General features: G+C 43.7%; 2 protein-coding genes across 3 annotated transcripts in view; both read right to left on the bottom strand.

Moving 5' to 3' along the window:
• Nucleotides 1-3,548: 3,548 nt before the first annotated feature.
• Nucleotides 3,549-5,114, bottom strand: TTC32 (tetratricopeptide repeat domain 32). The gene is made up of 3 exons (XM_059468955.1): nt 4,993-5,114; nt 4,758-4,918; nt 3,549-3,986 (listed from the first exon to the last, which is right to left on the bottom strand). Exons 1-3 carry the CDS (start codon nt 5,103-5,105, stop codon nt 3,859-3,861), a joined length of 402 nt encoding a protein of 133 aa, XP_059324938.1. The 5' UTR covers nt 5,106-5,114; the 3' UTR covers nt 3,549-3,858.
• Nucleotides 5,115-7,437: 2,323 nt separating this feature from the next.
• Nucleotides 7,438-12,391, bottom strand: part of WDR35 (WD repeat domain 35) — a 42,506-nt gene continuing 37,552 nt past the window's right edge. For both annotated transcript variants that reach the window (XM_059468008.1, XM_059468009.1), the window contains 5 exons: nt 11,574-11,738; nt 10,447-10,587; nt 9,515-9,671; nt 8,666-8,906; nt 7,438-7,742 (listed from right to left, as the gene is read on the bottom strand). In XM_059468008.1, the coding sequence (XP_059323991.1) occupies nt 7,592-7,742; nt 8,666-8,906; nt 9,515-9,671; nt 10,447-10,587; nt 11,574-11,738 (855 nt within the window). In that variant the 3' untranslated portion in view covers nt 7,438-7,591. The remainder of the gene's footprint in view (nt 7,743-8,665; nt 8,907-9,514; nt 9,672-10,446; nt 10,588-11,573; nt 11,739-12,391) is intronic.

Here is a 12,391-nt window from a genome sequence, read left to right as displayed (position 1 = left end):
TGTACTGCTCTGCAACTCCATTCTCCTGGGATTATTCCTACCTCTCAGGTGTTGCAGAGGGAACTTCAGCACCTAACTCCTGTCCTAGATTGCATTTTCAGGCCTGTTGGCTTAAATGGTTCCTTGGATTAGCTTTCAGGAAGCACTCTGGACACACCACTGTAGTTGAACAAGCCTTCATTATTCAGCCAAAGTGGAGAAAAGGAATTGGGAGAGAAGTTATTTTTAATGCACAGACAGATGCTTTAAAAATAACTGAGTCCCCATGCTGGGGAGTCCCCAGCCTGGAAAGCACTGATCAGCCTTTTCCATAGCAACAGAGTTAGGCTGAAACCTACTGTTGTGAACTGGGACACAGCTGGACCAGCTATTCCTTGCTGGGAGACAAGGATATCATCCTTCAGGCCCATTTCACATGCTTCTTGTACAGCACAAACACAAGTGATAAAAGAACTGATCACCAGGAGCTGTAGGAAGCAATGCTCTGGACTGCTTCCAATCCAATCCCTCCCTGCTCATGCACTAAAGGGATCCTACAAGGAGAGTCCTGGAAATAATCTTAGGAAACAGACCAGTGTTCAGCTCAAATGCTCACAACATGCTGGAAGTGAGGCCTCCAACCTGACCAGATCTCTCAGCACTGTTTTCATACAGAGCAACCAGACCTTCCATTCTGCATGAAAGCCATAGGCTGGGGTCAAATCTGTTTCACTGATCCAGCCCATGTCTGTTAAAAGGATGAGGCAGATGAACATCTGCTGACATAAAAGAATTTTGGATATTACCCTCCCGCTCGCAGTCTTTGGTTTGAACATTGGTTTTGCTTTTCTGAATCCCGACAGGCAACAGAGAGCATGACCTGCATAGCTGAGTTTGACTGAGACAGAGGTGTTCAGTCCCCACACAAGTGGAATAGTGCACCTTTCTCTCCTCAGTCACTTTTAACAAGGTTACCTACTAGATGAGAAGCGCACAGCGCAGCCCTCACTTGCAACAGCCCAGAAGTTTCAGGCTTTCCATGCTGACCAAACCTCCCTTGCTCACTCAGATGGCATCTGGAAGAGGGACTTTATTCTGGCAACCTGACAACCAAACCCTTTGGCCTCAACATGCCACAGCTTTCCAATTGGAAAGGCTCTCCCTGTTCCCCATGCTGCACTCACACTAAATATGCATGAAACCCTTGTCACACTGCTCAGTGCCCTGCTAACCTTGGCATTCTGTCAGCTTTCCCCACCTTTCTGCAAAAGCAAGGGAAAGGCCTTGCAGCACTGAGAGTTGTGTGACAACAACTCCTCCCGTGTTTCAGTAGGACAAATGGAGTCCTAGGAAAAGCACAGGATGATGATGTTACTCTTTGCCTTGTTCTGTAAGGCAGTGATGTTACTCTTTGAGATTCTGTAATGCACCATGGAATTCACAGGGTTTTTCCTAAGTTTAGAGGTAAATCATCAGGTGAGAACAGTTACTCATTGCCAAATTAACCCTGCCTACAGGGAACAAGCCAAGCAGAGGGACTGCCAGTGATGGCTGTGGAAGGAAAGTCAAGGGTTTGGGAGAGGAGGTTTATAGGTAGGAAACCTTGGGAAAGCAGCTGAGAATTATCCACACCTGAAATATTTCTGGCCAGAGTAAAGAGAGTCACAGTGCATTAGCAGCAACCATCTGTGTGACTTACTGGTGCAACCCCATGACTTTGACAAGGGCAGTGGAATGGGCAGGACTGACCCAGGAGCTCCACAGAGGTGTGGAATTCTCATGCAGAGACAACCCCTAAAGCCCAGTGAAGGTATAAAGCTGCAGCACCTCACATTGCAAAGCACCCAAAGCACACAACCCTGCTCCTTTTACAGGCTGAGATGTTGCCTGAATTTCACAAAACATTACACAAAAGAATTTTATTACCCTCCATTAGGCTTTTAATTCTTAAACTTTTATAACAGGAAACTTTGCAGGACAAGGGGAGTTACTAAATACATCCTCCTCTTCAAGTTTTGGGGGTTTTTTATACATTTTATATACTGAACATTATGCCCTAATCACCTGTCCTGGCTGTGTCTCCTCCCATGCTCCCAGGCATCCCCAACTTCCTCCCCACCATGGCAGTACAAAAATCAGAAAAGGCCTCAGCTCTGTGTGAGCCCTGCTCAGCAATAACAAAAACATTTCCATATTATCAGCCCTGTGTTCAGCACAAATCCAAAACACAGCCCCATTCCAGCCACTGTGAAGAAAACTAACTCTACCTCAGTTGAAACGAGCAGGGCTGTTTAATAATTTCAGGCTGAAAACCTGAAAGCCAGAGAGCTAAGTGACTTGTGTGCATGTGAAAGAGGAAAATGTGAAAACCCTACTGGCCAAAATTACCTTGAAAGAATTCCAGATTAAGCTGAAATGCATGATGACAGTTCATCCTTTCACAGGAGAAACAAGGAAATACTGTGGAGAATTGGCAATTGCTCCCCAGCCCTGTGCACTATTTCTGTGCCAGCAATTGCATGAGAAGTAATTAAGCAACAGTCACAAAACAACACAAGCTGGAATATTATCTCTAGCATCTTTGTTTTCTAAAATGCTTGTTCACTGTTAGTATTTTGATCTATATCCTGTCATTTTAAGTGTTCTGTGCAGAATCACATCTGTGATCTCTCTTCTCACAGTAAAACTTCCTAAGTCACATCCAATTGTTCATTACTGCTTTTTTAATTATCTTGGCAAGGTCACTCAAGAACATGTCTAGTTCTAGCTCACCTTCTCACCATCAGTCAAGAGTTGGTAGGATTTTTTAAGACTGAGGTGGCATTAAGTGTATCAAGTCATTGAATAATCTGTGTTTTAGAGACAGAACACCCAGATAAATGGTAGCAAAGCATGTGCTTAACATATCAAGTCCAAAATGAAGACTTCTGAGGGGGAAAAATGGGCATTGCCTATTTCTCAAACTGTGAATGGTCACATCCTGGTACTACATATCTTATTTCTGTAACTTCAAATGGCTGCAGTCAAATGTCAAGAGCATGAGAGGTAAATGCAGCATTCTCTCAGCCCTGTTTCAAATTTACTCATTGTGGCTGCTGCAGTTTCATCCCCACACAGAAAGTGATTTTGGTGAGGCTGCTGGGAAGGATGTCCAGAGGCTCCAGTCTGCTCTCACCACTCGCCCCAGTGGTCCCACCATGTTCAGTGAGCCCTGTGCTTCTGCAAGCTCCCAGCTCGTGCATGGAGGAACTTGCCACAAGAAGCAGAAATGTCACTGGCATAATTTAAAAAAACAAAATCCTAATGCTCATTTCAGCAATCAGAGAGTATTTCTTTTATTAGAAATTGTGTTGCTATGAATTTGGAAGGGTGTTCCTTGCTGATGATTTACAGATTTCAGTAATGGTCCCTCCTACCCTGTGAGAAATGAAGCTGCCTGGGTGTTCACAGCCAGCTCCATCAGATGGATTTCACGCTGCATTTTTCAGGGAAATGATCTCTTTAATAAGGAAGAGAAAGCCACAGTTCCTCCTGTGAATATTTTCTATGGTAAACTCTTCAGACAATCATGAGATAAAAAGTACATGTTCATTTTTATTTTCAATTAATCTGGACAGTACATTTATAACAGAATTACAAAGCATTTCTGTACAAAATCTGTACATGTGTCTCACAGAGATCAACATTACACCTTCCCTCAAGAATAAAAATCCCAAATCCGGATTATTTTGCAATCATAATAAATTTTTAACTTATTTACCTAAGAATGAAGTTCTTCAGCAGGACGTAAGAGATGTAAATGATCTTGTGTTTCACCCATCAATGACAAAAATCACATGTTTAGCGAAATATTTTCACATCACATCACAACCTGAATTTTCAATAACCCCGCTTCTCTTTTTCTTCTTTATCAAGCATAGCCTGTTTTAGACTCAATGCAGCATCTTCAAATTGGGGGTTTAACTCTAATACTTTCCTGAAATCTTTCAAGGCCTCATCAAAGTCTCCTGTCCCAAAAAAGAAAAAAAAAAAAAAAAAGAAAAGTAAAATTATCTTTCTGTAACTGCTCACGCTCACAAACCTCTGACAACTCAAGAACACCTCCAATACTTTCTTTCACCCACAAAGCAGCAGCTGCTTCCTGGACCCATGGCATTTGGATTCTCCACAGGCCCAACTGGGAGTCAGAGTTTCACATCAAGAATGGACTCAAATGCACTTAAGGCTCAGTTCAGCCAGTTTGTTCCCAAGAGGAGGAGACAAAAGGCACACACCAATAATGAGGCTGCCCTAAAGCTGGCACACAGGCACAGAGCTTCCAGCGGGTGCCCATGGCCCGGCTCCATTCTCCAGTGCCTCGACCTCTGCAACGGCCAAGCTCTAACAGAAGGCACTGGGCTGTAATTTTGGGATGGCATCACCAAAAACGGGGCAGGAAATTCCCCAGAGGTGGCCGGCAGCCCACTGGAAATCGAGAAGGCTGTGCTACAGGTGCTTGGGAGATGCTTTAGCTCAGGTTTAATGGCAGTATTTGGAACTGGCTTGTTTCACTCTAGTGCAAATTTCTCCACAAGTCAACTACACCTTTCCTCCCATTCTCCAGGGAGCAGCGTTTCGAATGACAGCAGCATAGCCTGCAAGAGGGGTGTAAGCGCACACGGGGGGCAAGCAGGCGCTGTCACTGCTGGCACCGCGTGCGGCGCCGGTCCCGCAGCGATGCCCGCCCTCGCCCCGCCCGTGACCCGGGGCTGCCCGGCCCTGCCGTGCCCGGGTCGTACCCAGCCGGTAGCGCACCAGCCCGCGGTTGTAGTAGGGCACCTCGAAGCCGGGTTGGCACTCGATGGCGGCCGTGAAGTCCCGCACGGCGGCGGCGAACTCCACTCGCAGGTACCGCACCTGCCCGCGGTCGTTGAGCGCCGTGGCGAGGTCGCTGCTGGCACTGCGGGGACAGAGGGAGCGGCGTTAGCGGGGCCCGGCCCGGCGCGCCCGCCCCGCTCCCGGCCCCGGCGTTACCCCGCGGGGCTGCGGGCGATGAAGCGGCTGAAGAGCTCCTCGGCCGCCGAGAGCCGCCGCGCCCGCAGCTCCGCCCGCGCCGCCGCCAGCAGCGCCGCCGCCTCCCCCGCCATCGCGGTGACGTCACGGGCACGCCGGCGCGCGCGGCCACGTCAGAGACGGCGCTGGGCTGGGAAGAGCTGCCCACAGAGCACAGCAGTATGGCAATAGTGTCTGTAACAACAGCAGGGTCACGGAGGGATGGTGCTGAGCCGGAGAGAGCTGCCCACAGAGCGCAGCAGTATGGCAATAGTGTCTGTAACAACAGCAGGGTCACGGAGGGATGGTGCTGGGCCGGAGAGAGCTGCCCACAGAGCGCAGCAGTATGGCAATAGTGTCTGTAACAACAGCAGGGTCACGGAGGGATGGTGCTGGGCCGGAGAGAGCTGCCCACAGAGCGCAGCAGTATGGCAGTGGTGTCTGTAACAACAGCAGGGTCACGGAGGGATGGTGCTGGGCCGGAGAGAGCTGCCCACAGAGCGCAGCAGTATGGCAATAGTGTCTGTAACAACAGCAGGGTCACGGAGGGATGGTGCTGGGCCGGAGAGAGCTGCCCACAGAGCGCAGCAGTATGGCAGTGGTGTCTGTAACAACAGCAGGGTCACGGAGGGATGGTGCTGGGCCGGAGAGAGCTGCCCACAGAGCGCAGCAGTATGGCAGTGGTGTCTGTAACAACAGCAGGGTCACGGAGGGATGGTGCTGGGCCGGAGAGAGCTGCCCACAGAGCAGGAGCTGCCCACAGAGCGCAGCAATACGGCAGTGGTGACAATGACAACAGCGGGCTGCGTAGAGACTCTGCTGGGCCGGTAGGAGCTGCCCACAGAGCACAGAAACACGGCAATAGTGTCACTAACAACAGCAGGGCCACGGAGAGACGGTGTTTAACCTAAACCTCTCCTTCATCTTAAAGCCATTCTCCCTTCTCCTATCCCTTTATGCCCTTGTAAATTTACTCTTTTTTACCCGTTTACAAGGTGCTGGGCCGGGGAGAGCTGCCCACAGAGCACAGCAATACGGCAATGGTGTCAGTAACACCACCGGGCCACGGATCCCTCTGCTCCGCTCTCCCGAGCCCCCACCCGCAGTGCAGCGCCCAGCTCGGGGCCGCAGCGCAGGCACGGTGTGGAGCCGCTGGAGCGGGGCCAGAGGAGAGCAAGACGATCAGAGAGCTGGAGCACCTTTCCTGGGGAGACAGGCTGGGAGAGCTGGGGGTGTCCGACCTGGAGAGGGCTTGGTGGGAACCTCAGAGCACCTTCCAGTACCTAACGGGGCTCTAAGAGAGCTGGAAAGGGTCAGTTTACAAGGGCATAAAGCAATAGGAGAAGGGAGAATGGCTTTAAGATGAAGAAGGTTTAGGTTAAACATAAGGAAGGAATTCTTTACTGTGAGGGTGGTAAGACGCTGGAAGAGGTTGCCCAGAGAAGCTGTAGATGCCCCATCCCTGGAAATACTCAAGAACAGGTTGGATGGGCTTTGTGTTACCTGGTCTAGTGGAAGGTGTCACGGCCCGTGTCAGCAGGTTTAAAGCAAGATGGTCTTTAAGGTCCCTTCCAACCCAGGCTGTTCTACTGCTCTGTGATTCTATGGAGATGGGGCTTATCCTTACCTGGCCTAAGCTTAGGTGACAGACAGAAGCTCCTCCTCTGCTCTCCTCTCAAACATGCCAAGGCACAATGTGAACGTCACAGCTCTTGTCAGGCAGCCAGGTGCTGGCCTGGGCACAGCTGATTCCGTGCTCAAGGCCCTGCAGCACTGCCAGAGCACAAACCAGCAGTAAGGTGGGACACCGAGACATTGTTCCTTGGACCTTTGTGTGTAACAAGGGTGACAATTCAGCTCCTGAAATCTGTTCAACAGATGCAGGCTGCTCTCCCAAGCTACATGAAAATGCCAGGTTCCAGGTTGCAAGTTCATGGAGGTTTCCTTAAGCTGTTGAAGATGACATCACCCAAGCTCAGGAACCCAAGCGACACACTGACTGCTGCGTGTTTTCAAGCCCTTTATTTTATGGTGGGTTTAAATACACTTAATAAAAGAAACCAGCACTAATGTATGCTTATACTGGTATCATCACTCTAGTAACTCTTAACAGTAGTACAAAAACATATATGGTAATATTATCAAAATTATTGTGATGTTATTTCAACTTGGGAATCACTTCCCTCAAAAAACTGTGAATTCTGAGGAAACCCAGTAATTTCCTATGGAATTAAGACAAAAAAATTGAGCCTGCTCAGAGTAGAACATATTGATATGAGCCTACATTCAACTCACATGGCTCAATCTACAATTCAAAAAGAATGCTTTTACCTTAAATCTTTTTTAAAAAGCGTAGAAAAAAAATGGAGTCTATTTCCATGGTAATTTCTTCAGCTAAATGGAAGCAGTAAAGGTTTCTCTTGTGGGTTTTCTGTTTTGGTTTTGCTTTTTTTTTTTTTTAATCTTCCTCTAATAGCAGCACTAACTGCTACAATACAGTACCTGAGTTGTATTTCAAAAGATAGTAACATTTTAGAGGCTGCTCTTAGCAGTCATAAATGCAGATACAGAGTCTTTATCCTCAGCTTACTGTGCTGTGGCACAGAGGACAGGCGTTATAATGGCCTGCTTCTTTGGCTTTCATGCAATGCTTACACACACTGCACATCCAGAACTGATACTCCAGGATAGGGGCTCCTGTTGCAACACATACAGGAAGTTTACCATCTCCACTATAAAAAAAGAGAAAAGAGAAAGAATAAAAATGCGGTGGGCCAGTTGTTGATTAGAAGTTATTAGCTCATGTAATACTTCACTGTTCATGTAACCAAGTATATAAATCTTCACACCAGAGAATGCCCACCCCCAGAACCATACAGTCACAAATCAGGACCAGCAGATCCAAAAGATGGGGTGAAAAGAAGCAGTGAAGGCCATATAAAAGTAAGGCCTGATCAGACACCTGCACTGCTATTATACTCTGTCCTCTGACGTCTGAAGGGTCAACAGAATCACAGCTGCTACTGAGATTCTGTACAGCTGCACAGTAGGATCAATCAAGACGGGTTAAAATCCTGTTTGCTAAAAGAAAATTGATTTCCATATTTACTAAGTTTCATGCTCTCAGCAGGAAACGTCAAACACACTGTTGTGGGTACAGCCACTCCAAGGATTTACCCCTTAAAAATGTGCCCTTCACATTAACTTCACATATTGCTCTTTTCACACCAAGTAGATTTAGGTAATTCACAAAACACTGGAGACCTGTTCGTTAATAATGTTTAAACAGTCCCTTGTTGATACTTTCAGCACTCCACCATGGAGATGCAAACAGTAACATTCTTTAATGTCACATGACACAGTCTCAAAGGTCTTAAGACTCCTGTGCTTTGTCTACTTGCATTTCAAATTGAGATGAAGTTACATCTTTATGCCCAGATCCTCAAATGCAGTCAGTGTCTATTTTCCCAAACACAGTGCTGTATTACCTTCCTCCAAACTGGCTAACTCCTGCCTCTTTCTTGACCAGTATCTGGTTTAAGCAGCAAAGCACTTAATTAATTTGGTCACACACAAAACTGCTAAAACCAAAAACACAGCAAACAGCAGAAAAAAGTGACAGTATTATAATAGTATCATATAAAAATAAACCCACCTCTCAAGAACATCATCCAGATCAGCTGTTTTGTTATACTTTGGTCTGTATCTTGTGAATATCTCTAGAGCAAGCTCTTCATATTGTTGCCTCTGCTCTGGCTGAAGAGTTTCCAAGGATTCTAATTTAACAAAGGCTTTTGAACAAGTATCAAATGCTCTGTTTGCACATGCACAGAGTGCCAAAAGGGAATAGATTTCAACTGCAGGTATAATGTCTTCATAATCTCGCAAATGAAGAGCTACAAAAAATGAAAAAAAGAAATCCACGGAAATTATTACACATCTTCTTAGAAGTGCAAGCATCTCTATGAAATAGTTACTACTAGACGAGAGTATTAATTCTAAAAATAGGACAAAAGGAACCACAGTCTCTTTATTGACATTACTGAAGCATTGCTCTAAAAAACAAACTAGCAGATTTCACTTGGAAATTGGTGTCTTCTTAAAACACTTTATTTTGGTTGGTTGGTTCTAAAAATATTAGAAGGATTTGAAATCTTCATTACTTGGACAGAGTACAAGGTGCTATTTGTTTCTCTTAATTCGCACAGATTTTTTGTGAAGCTCTACAAGGAGGTCTGATGTAAATTCAGGCATGCCTTATAATTTAGGGAGAGAAACAAAACAGTCAGCAGAACATCTACAGAGATTAACCAATTTACCAGGTAATATTTGGAAAGATTTGCATTTTCTTCAGTGGAGTCCTTTTAGGTATTGTGACTGCAGCCATATTCAATTCATTATATGATTTTGGTTTAAATTCCATGGATTTATTAAGAACTGAAAAATGTGGCAGCTATAAATGAAGATATGTGTTGTCTTTACAGGGTTGAAAATTAATTCTTACCTGTTTTAAGTGCTGCATCTACAGAACCTTTGTAGAGCTGTTTTTGTGCAAGTATGAAGAAGTGGTAAGCCTCAGCTCCTCGCCAGGCATTGTCTGCAAAGCGATTCGTTGAAGAAAGAACATCTTCTTCCAGCAAACCAGCCAAAGCTGAAGCACTCTGAAAACAAACCAGTATCACAAGTACTTTTTACATGAAACAGATACAGCAGGAAATGGGGATATATGAAAAGAGCTTTTCTATACTTAGTGATTACACCACTGTCCGTGCTAAGTAGGCAAAATACAAATGGACCTACAGTGAGCATTGTCAGGCGTTCTGTACAGAGCACAGGCACAACATCTGGTGCAGATTTTCTAAGATAAATATCATATATGTGTGTATACAAATATATTTTGTGCACATCTGCAGACTGGTTTCATAGTTTGGATTAATACTGCATTTGAACACCAGAGGTCTTAAAAATTTGTTTAAACTATTTCATTTGTGGATATGAAGATGAATGTGTAAGCAGAGAAAAAAAAAATTCTTCCATTTGCTTCCCCTGTATCTGGAGCCATCTCCCTGCTGAATTACAGGCAACATAGCTTGATCTAATCACAAATCACCCTTTGGGATCAATTCTTACTCCTAAATGACACAAGACTCTTGCAGGAAGTTTCTTAGTATGGTTTTCATTGTTAAAGTGAAAATATTAAGAAAACCATGTTAAACTTAGGAAGCAAAATATCTACTAATACATACGATTCAAATGTTTTAAAATAATACCTAAAACAATATGTTTTCACGGGGGACTTGCTTGAAGGAAAGCTTTGTTCTTAGCAGGAAAAAGGGTTATTAAAAAAAACATTATAGGCTCCCATGAAGATGGCTTGCTTTATTCTGACTAGCTAGCAGATACCAGAACTCAGGAAGGGGGAAAAAAAGACATTACCTCTGAACTTTTCTCTTTAACTTTTCCCCTTTGTGCATTTTGCATTTGTTCATGACACTGTTCCATAAGTAAGGCTGATAGCACATAAAGCTTTTTAACTCGCAAAGGCTTCGTCCTTTTCTTTGACTCTTCATCTGCAATCTTAAAAAAAAAACAAAGAGATTTAATTCTCTTGGACAATTGCATGCTTGTACAAACCTAGGAAATCATGCCAAAAAATGATTCTCCCTTTAAATGTAATAATTTAGACTGCAAACAGAACTATAAATGAAAATGTCAAAGTGAAGTATGCACGTTATTTTATATTTATTTAGCTAACATGTATATAAAGCCAGATTCTCAGGAAGGATAAATCAGTGTAACCATGTATAAGGGTAGTGATCTAGTATAAAAATAAACTAAAAAAATAGCAATTTTTAAACACATACATAGCTTTCAATAAGGTCTGATGGTTTTCCCAGAAAAGAAGAATGACTTTTGAAGTAACCTATATTTTATATATATATATATATATATACTGCTATAAATATTTGCTGTAAAAATTACATATCAGTCCTACAAGACTTTAAGCTATGTAGAGAAATTTCTGCAGCCAAACCAAATCTAAGCAACATCTTTATCTTAAAAGCACACCACAGCCATTTCTAATTGAAGGAATTAATTGAAGAAATACCAAAATTTAGCTTCCAGTTATTTACATTGCTGGTTTGGGTTTTTTTTAAAGGAGATAAAAATAACTCCCATGACATCTAAAATAATGTGGACATTGCACCCCAGGCCAGTCTACTATACTCTTTTACTAGGCAATGAAGGGCATCAGGACTTTTCCTGAGGTGCAGTTCATCTCCTACTGAAGTGAAAGTCTCAAAATAAGTAAATTGATGGCTTTTGTCCCCAAAGTCTCCTTTTCACTAGCTATAGAGGACACCCAGGGTAACTATTACACATAGAGATATCTAAACTCTGGGAGTTGGGTTCATCTTTGCCATATCCTGTATGATGACATCTGCTTATTGCCTAGACATTGTTAAAACTAAAATAACCCCAAGGGAATAAAAGTAGCACAGACGTACTAAGAACTAGTCCAAAAACCCCAGTCATTCAACATAAAAATAAAACCTGGATACCTTGAACATGAGCTTAGCAGCTTCAAAGAAATAATTTGCTTTACGATAGAGTTCTATAGCATCAAGGATTTTGTTCTTTTCCAGTAAATGACTTGCATATCTGGCTAACAAGGATCCGATCTCTTTCATATTGTGATTTTTGGCCAGCTCCACAGCTTTATTCCACTAGAAATTAAAGGAGACAATTATTAATCTCATTTTTTCAAATATACTCTCAGAACAAACCAGTTATCCATGAACAGACTGCAGCATCTGTGTGCAATATTTCATCACCATTTTGAGCCACACTACTATAAATTAATATAAAAAGCAAGAGAATACAAATGCTTACATCATTGCCAATCACGTGATGCTGCAGTACTGAAAAAAATTCTGGATCGATGTTGGGGTACCCAAAACAGAGATTACTTTGGACCTTATTAGCATAAGAGATTTGATAACAGGATGCCTTGGCCAGCGCAAACAGGACTTTGAGAATTAAATCAAGATTGCAAGAAGATCAAATCAGATGGTGTTACCGGAAAAAATAAAATTACATCAGACTTCTGGAATCTAGAGATGTTTAAAATCTATAAGTTTGTTTATGTGATCTTTAACCCAGTCATTGTAGTAAAACATTACTAGCTTTCCTAAAACAGTATATAAACATTTGTAGTCCACAATAAAATCGGATTCTTTGACCTTCTCAAAATCTTCCCCGTCTTCCTTCATCGCTGACAGACTTCTGTCCAAAACCACATATAAAACAGTTGCTTCTACTTTTATGAAGCTATGCAAAATCCTTTCATTGTAGCTCGTAGCTGGACATGGGGATTTCG

The sequence above is a fragment of the Ammospiza nelsoni genome, chromosome 3, assembly GCF_027579445.1.
Source record: "Ammospiza nelsoni isolate bAmmNel1 chromosome 3, bAmmNel1.pri, whole genome shotgun sequence".
In the NCBI taxonomy this organism is placed as follows: Eukaryota; Metazoa; Chordata; class Aves; order Passeriformes; family Passerellidae; genus Ammospiza; species Ammospiza nelsoni.
The sequence above is the reverse complement of the archived record's forward strand: the minus strand, read 5'-3'. Positions and strand labels throughout refer to the sequence as shown.